The 13,038-nt window shown below is 47.2% G+C and overlaps 1 protein-coding gene across 4 annotated transcripts; it reads left to right on the top strand.

Annotated features, from left to right (window-relative positions):
* Positions 1 to 181: 181 nt before the first annotated feature.
* On the top strand, positions 182 to 12,995 carry SMARCD1 (SWI/SNF related, matrix associated, actin dependent regulator of chromatin, subfamily d, member 1). Of its 4 annotated transcripts, XR_006735963.1 has the most exons (15): positions 182 to 744; positions 1,369 to 1,556; positions 1,838 to 1,880; positions 1,972 to 2,094; positions 2,578 to 2,700; positions 3,778 to 3,894; positions 5,531 to 5,632; positions 5,893 to 6,054; positions 6,149 to 6,246; positions 7,441 to 7,576; positions 9,751 to 9,873; positions 10,987 to 11,088; positions 11,210 to 11,404; positions 11,764 to 11,842; positions 12,320 to 12,995. XR_006735963.1 is itself a non-coding variant. In XM_045554950.1 (13 exons), exons 1-13 carry the CDS (start codon positions 568 to 570, stop codon positions 11,261 to 11,263), a joined length of 1,548 nt encoding a protein of 515 aa, XP_045410906.1. In that variant the 5' UTR covers positions 182 to 567; the 3' UTR covers positions 11,264 to 12,995. The 4 variants fall into 4 exon arrangements, 1 of the variants encoding a protein (XP_045410906.1); XR_006735965.1 differs by having other exon boundaries at positions 11,210 to 11,842; XR_006735966.1 differs by lacking the exon at positions 2,578 to 2,700 and having other exon boundaries at positions 11,210 to 11,842.
* The last annotated feature ends 43 nt before the right edge of the window (positions 12,996 to 13,038 follow it).

Here is a 13,038-nt window from a genome sequence, read left to right as displayed (position 1 = left end):
GAGCCAGATCTGGATTCTTGGTTTTGACTTACTGCTAACTTGCTGGTTGACCTTTGGCAAGTCATTTCCTTGAGTTCAGCTTTCCCATTTGTGAAATGGAATAAACAGTACGTCCTCCCCTTTAGCCCCCGTGGTTATAGCAGTAAGAGAATGAAACGAAAAGCAGTCAAAGCGCTTTGGAAAGTTAAATGCACTGCACCAAGATGACGCCGTTACTCCAACGCCCTCTTCATCGGAGAGCTGGAGTCAGGGATGGGACCCGGGCTGGGGCTGTGGTCCCCCTTTCCAGGTCCTTGTCTTCCGTCGGCCTGAGGGCGCCCGCTCACGGGGCCTCTCTATCCCACAGCTCTTCTCTATGGTTGTCCCTCCCGGACCGTGCAGACGGAAAGGAGTGGCCAGCACGCCTTTTCCGCTAGTCGCCCCCCTCTAGCCCACAGTCTCGATGCCCTGAGCCTTCCGCGCCGGCCGGCTGGCCCGGCGAACAGGCGGGCGCTTGGGGGGCGCTTGGGGGGCGGGGGGAGTTCCGGTTCCGGTTCTTTGTGCAGCTGCAGCGGCGGCTCCGGGAAGATGGCGGCCCGGGCTGGTTTTCAGTCTGTGGCTCCCAGCGGCGGCGCCGGAGCCTCTGGTGGAGCGGGCGCGGCGGCTGCACTGGGCCCGGGCGGAACTCCGGGGCCTCCCGTGCGAATGGGCCCGGCGCCGGGTCAAGGGCTGTACCGCTCCCCGATGCCCGGAGCGGCCTATCCGGTGAGTGGGGCAGGAGGAGGGGCGCGCGGGCCGGGGGCGGGGCCGAGCGGGGGCCTGGGAGTGTCAGGGGTGGGGGGAGAAGTAGGAGGGACTCCCCTGGGAGGGGTTTGTGCCCTGGGTGGGGGCGGGGGAGGCAGTGCGGAGGAATGCTGACTGCCTCCCCACCTGCTCTTAGGGGCATTGTTTCCGTGGGGAGTCGGTGGAGAACCAGGGTGGGTGAAGCGGGGCTAGGGATGGGCGTATGAGGGCTGCAGCGCAGAGGGGCTTGAGCAGCTCCAGTGTTCAGAGGAACACAGAAGGTGTAGCTGGTAAATTGAGGTCAGCTTCTAAAGAGATAGTAGCTAGCAGAGTAAATGTGGAATGTCTGATGGGTCATTTCCAAGATAGATTGGAGAGAATTTGAATATGCTCTTAGTTTTTAGGCCCTATTTTTCTATGGAATCACTACCGGAGCAGAAGGCGTCTCCAGTTACCTATATTTCAAAGAGGCAGCGGGCTCTCCTCTCATTGTCCTCCACCCCCCTCCCCTTGTTTCATTCAAACTCCCGACATCCCCCACTTTCCCTTTCTTGGTAGGGTTAGCAGGGGAAACCATGACATCTCTGGGTCCTCTCCTCTCTGTAGAGACCAGGTATGCTGCCAGGCAGCCGAATGACACCTCAGGGACCTTCCATGGGACCCCCTGGCTATGGGGGGAACCCTTCAGTCCGACCTGGCCTGGCCCAGTCAGGGATGGACCAATCCCGCAAGAGACCTGCGCCTCAGCAGATCCAGCAGGTCCAGCAGCAGGCGGTCCAAAATCGAAACCACAAGTAAGGTGACCCCTTGGGGCAGAGGGAGGGAAGAAGGGAGGGGGGAGGCAGCAGGTGGTGGGAGTACCTGAATCAAGAAGTGGTGGTGCTGTGTCAGCAGATGGTGCTGCCGGACTCATCTTTGAGAGTGTCTTGTGGTGGTGTTGGGGCGAGGGAGGTTTCTTTGATTTGAGGGAAGCTTTACAGTCCCTTCACTTTACTATAAATGGAGGTGCTCACAGCTTATTTTCATGTTCTGATTAGTTCTATTCCAACCTGATAATAGTATTTATTCCAAACAGTGCAAAGAAAAAGAAGATGGCTGACAAAATTCTACCTCAAAGGGTGAGTCCAGGCTATAGGTCTTGAAGATGTGGTGAGTTTGAGAATAGAGATAATCATCTCTAGATCGTGATTATATTTTTCTGTTCCTAAGATTCGTGAACTGGTACCAGAATCCCAGGCGTATATGGATCTCTTGGCTTTTGAAAGGAAACTGGACCAGACTATCATGAGGAAACGGCTAGATATCCAGGAGGCCTTGAAACGTCCCATCAAGGTAACACAGCAAAGCACTAGGCAGAAAGCCAAAGGAGAGGACTCGGGAACCTTCAGCAGGCTTAGGATGAGAAATAAAAGGCGCAGCACAGCTCTGTTTGGCATTTAAATTGCGTCTCTCCCTTCCGCCTACAAACTGAGAATTACATTAGAAGCATAAGAACAGAATGGCAAAGGGGGAGGGGCTTTTGATGTCTCTTGCACCAAAAATATACCCTGTCCGTGTTTTTGCTGTAACTGCTCTGCTACCTTGGGAACCTGGCACCTTGCATGACTTTGTTCACCTGGCATCCCAGAGTACACACTTGTACTCAGGCCAGTGGCCTGTACTCCTCTTCTAAATGGAATCTTTATCCCCTCACCCGAGGGCCTGGGTAGACAGTAGGCCAGCCTGTTAGGAGTAACTTTGGGGTTTGGGGAGACCATTGTCTTCAACATCAAACCACTGAAGCCCCACCATCAATCCTGTTTCTGCCTTCCTCAGCAAAAACGGAAGCTGCGAATTTTCATTTCTAACACTTTCAATCCGGCTAAGTCAGATGCCGAGGATGGGGAAGGGACGGTGGCTTCCTGGGAGCTTCGGGTAGAAGGACGGCTCCTGGAGGATGTGAGTTCAAGGTCCACCATGGTTGGCATCTAGGGTGGGAGCTTCTGGGAATAAGCAGTGTTGTCTGGTCGGCAGGAAGCCTGACTGGGGCTCACAGCTCCTGTTGGGAGCAGCCCAGAGAGGGATACTCTGTTCTCTGCACTGAAAGACAATGGTCCTTTGTGTTTGGCTCCCACAGCTTTGGCCCTCACTGGTGTCATATCCAGAACCTTATTGTCCTGGGATCTGATTTGTTGTTTACCTTCCTCCTAGTGCTGCTGGTTACTGGATTTAGCAATATCTGCAAATTATTTAGTTCAGTTTTTTTTTTTTTTAATTAAATCAAGTCAGTTTGTACTTAGCATTTGAGGCCATGTTTCCTCTCTGAGTCCTTGAGGTCCTTAATATCTCACTGTGGCATCTCCATCTTTCGAGCTTTCATTGGAGACACTCCATGGTTTAAGTAGGATAGATTTCTGTGACAGGCTGTTTGTTGCTTTATGGGGAGCATCCGCTCATGGGTGGTAGCCCCCAAACTTTCTGCCCGAGCAGCTCGTTGGGGAAGCTCACCTTTGTCTCATTCCCTTACATTTTCTGGCTCTCTATTTTTAGCTGCTTACAGGCAAGCTTATTTGAATGCAATTTTGCAGGAGAACCAGAGCTCAGTGTCAAAGCCTCCTTCTTCTCTATATAGGTCCAGTCCATCTGCTGGTGGTGTCATTCTGTCCAAATAAAGCTGTTTTTGCTCTGGCTGCTTATTGCCTGTGATTCATTTCCCCTTTAGAGTCAGACTTTTCTCTGTTGAAACTCGCTTTATTATGTGCAACGATTTGGCTTAACTTGCCTCATTTCCCTTGGGCAAATGAGGTGGGTAAGTCAGTGACCCTGTATGTGTTATAGGCTGCTTCCTCAGGGTTCTGTTGCTACCATGACTGGTTTAATATCCACAGATGCCTACTATGCCATCTCCTAAGAGATATTTGGAAGATATTTTTTAGTTTTTTCCCATTGTTCTTGAGGGTTCCTTTTTTATAGGACTTTGTGTTTGGAAATTTCTTCTGGCCTTTTCTAACATGACTTTTCCTCTCTCTCCTCTAGTCAGCCTTGTCCAAATATGATGCCACCAAACAAAAGAGGAAGTTCTCTTCCTTTTTTAAGTCCTTGGTGATCGAACTGGACAAAGACCTATATGGGCCAGACAACCATCTGGTAGAAGTGAGTAGTTCTGCCTTCTTCTAGGCTTTGACTCTATGTTGGAGGATGGTGGACTTGGGAGCCAAACTTTAATGCCTAGGGAGAGGGGAGGCATAAAGTAAAGGGTTACCCCTGGTGTACAGTATCACCATTGCAGTTTGCATGTTGAACTCCAGGTGGCACTAGCTATGTTTAGTTTGGACTCGAGCTCTTGCACTCTAACTTGTCCCACCTTTTTAATGTTACTATCCTGGTCGCTGTCCCCACATTCAAGGGAAATTCTAATGGAGGCCTCTTATACATAGCAGGCCATCTCTGCATCTTTCTTGTTAATAATGGTGAGATGTATTTATCCACATACCATTCACACTTTTCCCTAGTAGCAGTTGCTTTAGTTAAAGGGTTGGCTAATAGAGCACTTAGTACTTGTCAAGGTTACCTTTGTAGATGTGGCACTTTCTCTTGGTCTCTGCTCCATTTAGATTCACATTCCAAATCACCAAAATCCTTTATTGCTAAGTCTGAATGTGCAATGTTTTGAATACCATGTTTAGCAACAGTATTCTTTGGGATACAGTCAAAACCAGAATGACAGTCCAGCGCTCCAAGTGAACTTAACTAACTCCTTTCTTTGTCAGTGTAGCTGCAGCCCCTTAACCTCAACCACTAAGAGACATGGGAAGGTCTTTACCATCTAATAAGGAAAGTAAGTCATAGAATCAGTAGAAATTTATAAATCTATTTAACTTAATTTTATAGCAGTAGAGTATAGTGGCTAAGAATGTGGACTGTAGAATCAGACACACCAGAGCTCAAATTGCAGCTCCATCGCTTATTGGCTGTTTGACCTAGGCAAGTTTACTTTATTCTGCAAAGCATTAGTTTTCTGATCTGTAAAATAGGTATAGTCATGCCTGTCTTGTATGGATGTCTGGGAATTAAATGAGATAATCCAGGTAATGTCTTAGAATACTCTCATTCGTAGTACTCAGTAAATGATAGCTACATCATGTTACTGTTCACATGTGTATTATCCCTTTTGTGGATAAAATTTTCTTTTTCATTTTCTTTTAAATTTTTTTTTTTGAGACAGAGTCTCACTCTGTTGCCCAGGCTAGAGTGCCGTGGCATCAGTCTAGCTCACAGCAACCTCAAACTCCTGGGCTCAAGCAATCCTCCTGCCTCAACCTCGCAAGTAGTTGGGACTACAGGCATGTGCCACCATGCCTGGCTAATTTTTCTATATATATTTTTAGTTGTCCATATAATTCCATTTTATTTTTAGTAGAGACGGGGTCTCACTCTTGCTCAGATTGGTCTTGAACTGCTGAGCTCAAACGATCCTCCTGCCTTGGCCTCCCAGAGTGCTAGGATTATAGGTGTGAGCCACTGCGCCCGGCCCCTTTTGTGGGTAAAATTATCACTGAAAATTCAGGCTAATTTAAAAGTGACCCCCCCAAACAGTCAAAAGGTTAATCTATTTATATATAGACAATAATCCCAAAGTCATATGCAGTTTTTAAAAATGCCTCATGCTATTGTTCTTCTCCAGTAGCCTCAGTAATCAAAGTTGAATATTCAGTCATTACAGAAGCTCTTCCCTCCCACCCCAGCTCTTCCTCTGGGAGAGCACCCCCTGACATCTTCCTCTCTGTAGTGGCACAGGACCGCCACTACCCAGGAGACTGATGGCTTCCAGGTGAAGCGGCCAGGAGACGTGAATGTACGGTGTACTGTTCTACTGATGCTGGATTACCAGGTATTCTGTGGTGGCCTGCAGGGGTCCAGCTTTCACAGCCTCGTCCCATCAGTAGTCTGACGTTTAAGTGTTTGTGTGTAGCTGTGAATAATTTGCCACTTTAGTATGGAGATAGAGTCTTGGTCATCTCTTAGTTACTCCTAGTATTTTCCTGCCCCAGAGAAAGCACTATGTTGATGTTTGTGGAATAGCTTAAATGTAGTGCTGCACATAGACTCAGCAAACTGCCTTCATCCTCTATACCCTTTGGTTCTCTGCAGCCTCCCCAGTTTAAATTAGACCCTCGCCTGGCTCGGCTCCTGGGCATCCACACCCAGACCCGTCCCGTGATCATCCAAGCATTGTGGCAATATATTAAGACACATAAGCTCCAGGACCCTCATGAGCGGGAGTTTGTCATCTGTGACAAATACCTCCAGCAGGTAAGTAAAAGACTCATTCTTTTGGTAGAACCACTACAGTACTACTTACACTTAAAACGCCAAGTTCTAGTTTTTGTTTTTTTTCTTCCCATAGATATTTGAGTCTCAACGTATGAAGTTTTCAGAGATTCCTCAACGACTCCATGCCTTGCTTATGCCACCAGAACCTATCATCATTAATCATGTCATCAGGTAAGGCTATGTGTGTGGTGTGCTGGAGCTGACTTGTTCCAGCTTATGTGAGCTGTTTGTTAAATTTTCAGGAATTTTGCAAGCAGGTTGTTAAACATAGGTGTCATTTAAAATTAGACTATATCAATTTAAATATATTATATTAAAAGTGAGGGTAATACATACCCAAAATTTATTTCGTAATTATTTTATTACGTTTTACTAGTATTTGTGCCCTTGAGGTTATTTATGTCTGTGGTGTTTGTATGGTGGAAACACTATATAATGATGGGTTACTGCACATCTTTTCCCAACTCCCTGAACAGTGAGGTAATGTTGGTAGATTGGAATCAGCCATGTTGGGAATATTTAAATCACAAAGATCAGCAAATGCTAAAAGTCAGAACCATCCCCCACCCCTCCACTCCTTTGGAGGATCAGTTGTCAAACATTTGCCAGTTCATCACTGCATCACTGATGGTAGGGCACTCTGGTCTGGGACTCCAGATCTGTTACTTCTATGCACTTTTTTGTTTGGAAGATGGAAAGCAAGGCATGTCTAGGCAGATAGGGCATGAAGAAAAGTACTTCTTCCTGAAGACAGCATGTCTCTGTAGTTGGATAGTAGTCTCTTTGCCTTCTCTCATTTACTCCATGCTAATTCCAGTAATGACTTTCTTTAAACCCTGAACCATCACTCACCCAAATAGTAACTCCTAGAAGCTATAACTTGGGTCCGTGGAAGCCAGTCTGACCTGTATTCCTGTGCTTAAAGTTAGGCCGCTTTTTATTTTGTGTGTGTGTGTTTTATTTGACTTTACTTTGAGGGTCAATTTTAGTTTAAAAGGGAAAAAGATACAGAAGATACTGTAGCAGTGGTTTCTTCTGGGGAGGAAGGAACTTTTCACTGGATACCTTTTGCGCTAATTGAATTTTTACCATTGACTTTTTAAAGATACCAACTTTATTGAGGTATAATATATATATAATAAGTTGTACCCACTGAAAGAGTATAGTTTGAAGACTCTTGGCAGATGTATACACTGTGTAGCTAGTACTGCAGTAAAGCTACAGAACATTTTCTGTCACACCCAGAAGTTCTTGGGTGCTTTTTTAGTCAGCCCCTTTCCCTTCATTCCTGGCCCATCTTTTGACCCTGTGTATTTAGCCTAAGGGGACAGGCTCTTTACCAGGCCCCTTTGATTTCTTCCCCAGTGTTGACCCAAATGATCAGAAAAAGACAGCTTGTTATGACATTGATGTGGAAGTGGACGATACTTTGAAGACCCAGATGAATTCTTTTCTGCTGTCCACTGCCAGCCAACAAGAGATTGCTACTCTGGACAACAAGGTAGGAGTCTCTGCCCTGGGTAGTTTGGGTGCCACCAGCCCCTATCACAGCTTCTAGGCCTCTTTTTGTTTCTCAGTATTCATTCAAAATATAGTGACACCCAGTACGTGCTTGATGGAGCCAGACTCACATGAGATCTGATGTCTGGCTATACTTTTCAGTAGTGTTGAGCTTTAGTTTCTGATTTGTGAAATAGTACTGATTTTACTAAGGTTACTATGAGGATTAATAAATCCTCATAGTAATGAGACAATGTATGCAAAGACATGAGACTGTGTCTGGCACATAAAAACAACAAATGATGGCTGGGTGCAGTGGCTCACACATGTAATCCTAGCACTTTGGGAGGCTGAGGCAGGAAAATTGCTTGAAGACAGGAGTTCAAGACCAGCCTGAGCAACATAGCAATACCCTGTGTCTAGAAAAAATAAAAAAATTAGCCATACATGGTGGCGCACACCTATAGTCCCAGCTGCTGAGGAGGCTGAGGCAGGAGGATCACTTGAGCCCAGGAGTTTGAGGTTGTAGTGAGCTATGATTGCATCACTGAACTCCAGCCCACGCAGACCCTGTCTCAGAAAAACAAAAACAAAAAAAATAAATAACTCCTGCTACTGTTATTGTTGTCATTATTATTAGACATGGTCCCTGCAAATAAAGCCAAAAATGTTCTGGGAACACAAAGGAGAAAAGAAGGCTTTCCTGGAAGAATTGATGCCTCAACTAAACCTTGAAAGACAAAGTGGAAGTTAACAAAAGGGGAGAAAGGAAATCAGTGCTGGGGGTATGGGAGGCAGATGATATTCCAGAAAGAGGGAACAGGGTACGTAAAGGTCCAAAGAGGAGAGTGTGAGCCTGGTATGTTCAAGAAGTACAAGCCATCTAGAGTGCTAGATACAGCACAGGGTGCCAGGGATGGGATGTTTTGGGAAAGGACGCTGGGTAGGGAGGTGGGTGCCTCATCACCACCAGTGGAGGGACTGATGCTGTTTGTATTTAGAATGATTACTGGCAGGAAGGTGGAGACTGATTTGTAAGAGGGGCAGATCTGGATGGGGGCAGAGCTGGAGGCTTGAAGCCCAGTTAGGAGGCTAGTGCAGTAATCCATGTGAGAAATATCAAGGCCCTGAAGTTAAGGTGCTGACAGTGAGGATGGAAATAAGTAGACAGATTTGTAAGGTATCAAAGTGGAATTGAAGGAGTTTGGCCACTGTTTGCATGAGGGTGAGGGAGAAGGAGGCATTATGATGACACCCAGGTTATTCACTAAGATTGGGAACAGGAAGAAAATCAGGTATTGGGTAAAGGGTAGTGAATTTAGTTTTGGAGATACTGAGTGTGAAGTGCCTTAAGATGTCAAGAAAGCAGTTGGATTGGTTGGAGTTTAAAAAACAGACTCTGGGCTGGGTGTGGTGGCTCATGCCTATAATCCTAGCACTTTGGGAGGCCGAGGTGGGAGGATTGCTTGAGGCCAGGAGTTCGAGACCAGCCTGAGCAAGGGCGAGACCCCGTCTCTACAAAAAATAGATTCGCCGGGTGTTGTGGTATACACCTGTAGTCCCAGCTACTCAGGACACTGAGGCTAGAGGATCACTTGAGCCCAGGAGTTGGTGTATGCAGTGAGCTATGATGAGGCCACTGTAATATAGCCTGGGCGACAGAGTGAGACCCTGTCTGAAAAAAAAGAAAAAAGAAGGAAAAAAGAAAATAGACATTCTGGACTATAGACTAGGGACTCATCACCCTGTCAGTGGAATGGAAGACATACAAGTTGACAAAATTGCCAGGAAGAATATGTAGAAAGAAAAGGGAGCTAAGAATAAAACCTAGAGACTGGAGGTTATGAGACAGCTCTCTATACTACTCCTTTTCTAGCTGAGAGTGCTTTTGGACCTGTTTGTGCTATGGATTAAGTATTCACCACGTAGCTTTGCCCATAGTGGGCAGTGAGTAGACCAAAAGGAAAACTTTCCTCACATGGAGTATACAGAGAGACAGAAACCAGTGCAGATTACCTGCTGAAAGAATGCTGAGGGCCGGAGCATGGTAGTTCTGGCTGTGGGCAGCACTCTTTCTAGGTTGGGAGTGGCACATGGAGATGTCAGGCACTGTCTTATATTTAACTTTGCATTTCCCTAGTTTGAAAATGGTATGAGCTTCCTTCTTCCTTTCAGATCCATGAGACAATAGAAACTATCAACCAGCTGAAGACCCAGCGGGAATTTATGCTGAGCTTTGCCAGAGACCCTCAGGGTTTCATCAATGACTGGCTTCAGTCCCAGTGCCGGGACCTCAAGGTAAAGAATCTAGGAAAGGTCCAAAGTGACTTAGGTCAGTGAGTTACCCTCTGCTTTATTTCTGTAGCAGCTAATGGAAGAGCCAGAGGGGGAAGTGAGGGACCAGGTTTTTCTTTAGCATGTTTCAGGGTCCATTTTACAATTAAATAGGGAAATGGAGGCAGAACCATCAAGTGTTGATTAACTTACCCCACTATCACTGTTCCATATTGTCAGGGTTACAGAGTAGAAGACCTAATTTCTGCTTTCAAAAGCAGCATGCATTCTATTTGGAGAAACAAGGCTAATACAATAAAAAGTAGAAAACCATATAAGACATTACCAGTACTGACGGGTACCAGTAAGATAATCCAAAGGAGAAGGGATAATGGATGAGGCTAGAATTGCTGGGAAAGGCTTCATGGAAAATGTGGGATTTGAAGATATTTCCCAGAAAGGGTTGCACCATAAGCTCAGGCAAGAAGATAGAAGTGGACACAGAATGTGTGAAATGTGCCCTCAGTTCTCACCTACCCTGTGGTGACTGTGACTATAACTGCAGAGGATGAGCGGACGAGCAAGGGAAAAGGGTGCCAGGAAAGATTCCTGAACAAGGCAATGATTTGTTGATAGCAGAGGGTGACTTGGGTGTTGTATTAGTTTGCTAGGGCTGCTGTGGCAAACTACCACAAACTTGGTAGCTTAAACAAAAGTTTGTCTCACAGTTGTGGAGGCTGGAAATCCGAAATCAAGGTGTCAGCAGGGTTGGTTCCTTCTGAGAGTTGTGAGGGAGAATCTGTTCCATGCGGCTCTCCTAGCTTCTGGTAGCCTCAGGCGTTCCTTGGCTTGTAGGTGGTGGTCTCTGTTTGTCTTCACATTGTCTTCCTTCTGTATGTGTCTGTGCAAATTTCCCCTTTTTGTAAGGATATCAATCATACAGGATTAGGGCCTACCCTAATCTCAACTTGATCATCTGCAGAGACCCTATTTCCAAATAAAGTCACATTTACATGTGAGTGTTAGGGATTTCAACATTTTGGGGGAGGGTACAATTCAGCCAATAACAGGTGTGAAGGAAGGAAACAAGTCTATTCTCCATTTTCCTCCTCCTCCTCCCACCCCCATTTTCCTCAGACAATGACTGACGTGGTGGGTAACCCGGAGGAAGAGCGCCGAGCTGAGTTCTACTTCCAGCCTTGGGCTCAGGAGGCTGTGTGCCGATACTTCTACTCCAAGGTAGGTACCTGGGGTACACAGGAAAAGGCACGGGGTCTGTACCCCTGGCGGGGATGGTGGGTGTTGGATAACAAGTTCTGGTTTGTCTCATCTTGCACTCCCTCCACCATTTTTTTCCTAGGTGCAGCAGAGACGACAAGAATTAGAGCAAGCCCTGGGAATCCGAAATACATAGGGCTTCTCCCTCAGCCCTGATTTGGCTGCACCAATTCTTTATTTGGGCCCTGTGCTGCCTGCCTCATAGCACCTGCCTTGGTCTCACTTGGGGCGTTCCAGGGGATGCTGTTGGTTCAAGGACAACACCAGAATGAAGAGGGTCTCACATTTCTGTCTCACAAGACAGCTCTTGCCCTCTTCTCTCACCCCATCCCTTCCCACCCCCAGCTTACCTTTGCCCCACAGAGTTCCCATGTGCCTCTACCCTCCCCTGGTCTACATAGGACCTCTAGATAGTGTTAGAGAGAGAACCTGTAGTGGTAATCAGTGCTTGGAATGGATTGAGTCTAAGGCCAGGTGGTCTTCAAGGGGACCAGCTACACTGATCCTGCCCTTCAGAGACCCAGGAGTTGGGAGCTTTAGCCCCTTCTCCAAGACTCAGGCCTGGGGGCACTCTATAAGCTAGTTGATCTTGGCTCTCCTGATAACAGAATCCAATTTCCTTCCTTCCCTCCACAGGTTTGGAGCAAACTCTCCCTTCACTTGTTGCCCTCTAGCACTAAAGGAACCCTGGCTTTTGGGCTCCACTGAGCCCCAGGTCAGTCCCCAGCCCTCTGGATTGGCCTGCTATCTCCTTAGTAAGGGGTTCACATCAGTATTGGAGTTTGTTCTTTAACTGTTGCTCCCCCCAGCACACTCCTGTAGCTGCCCTTTTAGGATTCCCTCATATCTACCCTAACCCAGGGCATTTGGGTGGGGGAGTCTTGCCTTTCCCTCTCAGGGCCCCAGGGAGCTAATCTGGGGTACTGTCATTGCCAGCAGAGACTATTCCTTCCTGCTGTTGCTTGGAGGTGTGACCCATTCACTCCACCCTGCCCCACTACCCCATCCCTTAATGGAGAAACAGGCCTAAAATCAAACGGGTAAAAGTCCTGGGCCCTCCCTGTCTTCCTGTCCCTTGTCTGCCCAGTTGACACCCACTGGTGACTTCTAGGGCACTGAGGAGTGAAAGCGCCTAGGGCTGGAGAATAGCGCCGAGTTGGGTTTGTGACTCTTCCCTCTCCCTGCCTCACAGGATTGTGACTCCCCAGCCCCTGCCCTCAAAGCTTCAGACCCCTCAGGTAGCAGCAGGACCTTGTGATCTTGGCCCCTTGGAACTGAGATGGTTTTGCATCTTTCCAGGAGAGCCTCAGAGTCTTCTTCCAGGTTGTATCACCCCCGAGTTAGCATATCCCAGGCTCGCAGACTCTACACAGCAGGGTGGGAGACAGCTGGGCACAGAGGGGGAATTCCGTTCAGCATGGGCTCTAGACCCACAGAACTGACAAAGCCCCTGATTCCCCACCCCCTCCTCAGGCTCCTGCGAGCACATCCCCCCAGCCCCTTATCTAACCTGCCTGTTCTGCACTGGAGACAGCAGAATTATCTACCCATCCTCCCTTTCCTGCCATTATTCCCTCCCTTGAGAGGTTCTCCCCACAGTGACACTGGACAACCTTGGGGCAGCTGAGCCCTGGCCCGGCTCCTGGCTGGAACCATGAGAAGGAAGCTCAGCACTCCTACAGTGTCCTTGTTGAAGATAACTGTTTTTACTAACTGAATTATGTTTTTTTCATGGGCCAAAATTTTTTTTGTACTGTCCCCTTATCGATGTTACCCAGTTTTAATAAAAGAATCTTCTGAAGGATGGGTCCCCCTACCTCCTGTGGGAGAGCGCACTTCCCTGAGCTCTTCCTCTTTTGATACCTTTAGTCACGTCTGTAGTGTTTGTTCATTTATTTGACAAATACTGAG

Source organism: Lemur catta, chromosome 6 (genome assembly GCF_020740605.2).
Source record: "Lemur catta isolate mLemCat1 chromosome 6, mLemCat1.pri, whole genome shotgun sequence".
NCBI classification, from domain to species: domain Eukaryota; kingdom Metazoa; phylum Chordata; class Mammalia; order Primates; family Lemuridae; genus Lemur; species Lemur catta.
This window is presented reverse-complemented; position numbering and strand designations above follow the sequence as displayed.

Excerpts from the sequence above, each read along its gene's own strand:
- SMARCD1 (XM_045554950.1), top strand. The coding sequence starts at position 568 with ATGGCGGCCCGGGCTGGTTTTCAGTCTGTGGCTCCCAGCGGCGGCGCC. Across the intron at positions 745-1,368 it reads TGCCCGGAGCGGCCTATCCG|AGACCAGGTATGCTGCCAGG; the intron begins GTGAGTGGGGCA and ends TCCTCTCTGTAG. Across the intron at positions 9,874-10,986 it reads CCCAGTGCCGGGACCTCAAG|ACAATGACTGACGTGGTGGG; the intron begins GTAAAGAATCTA and ends CATTTTCCTCAG.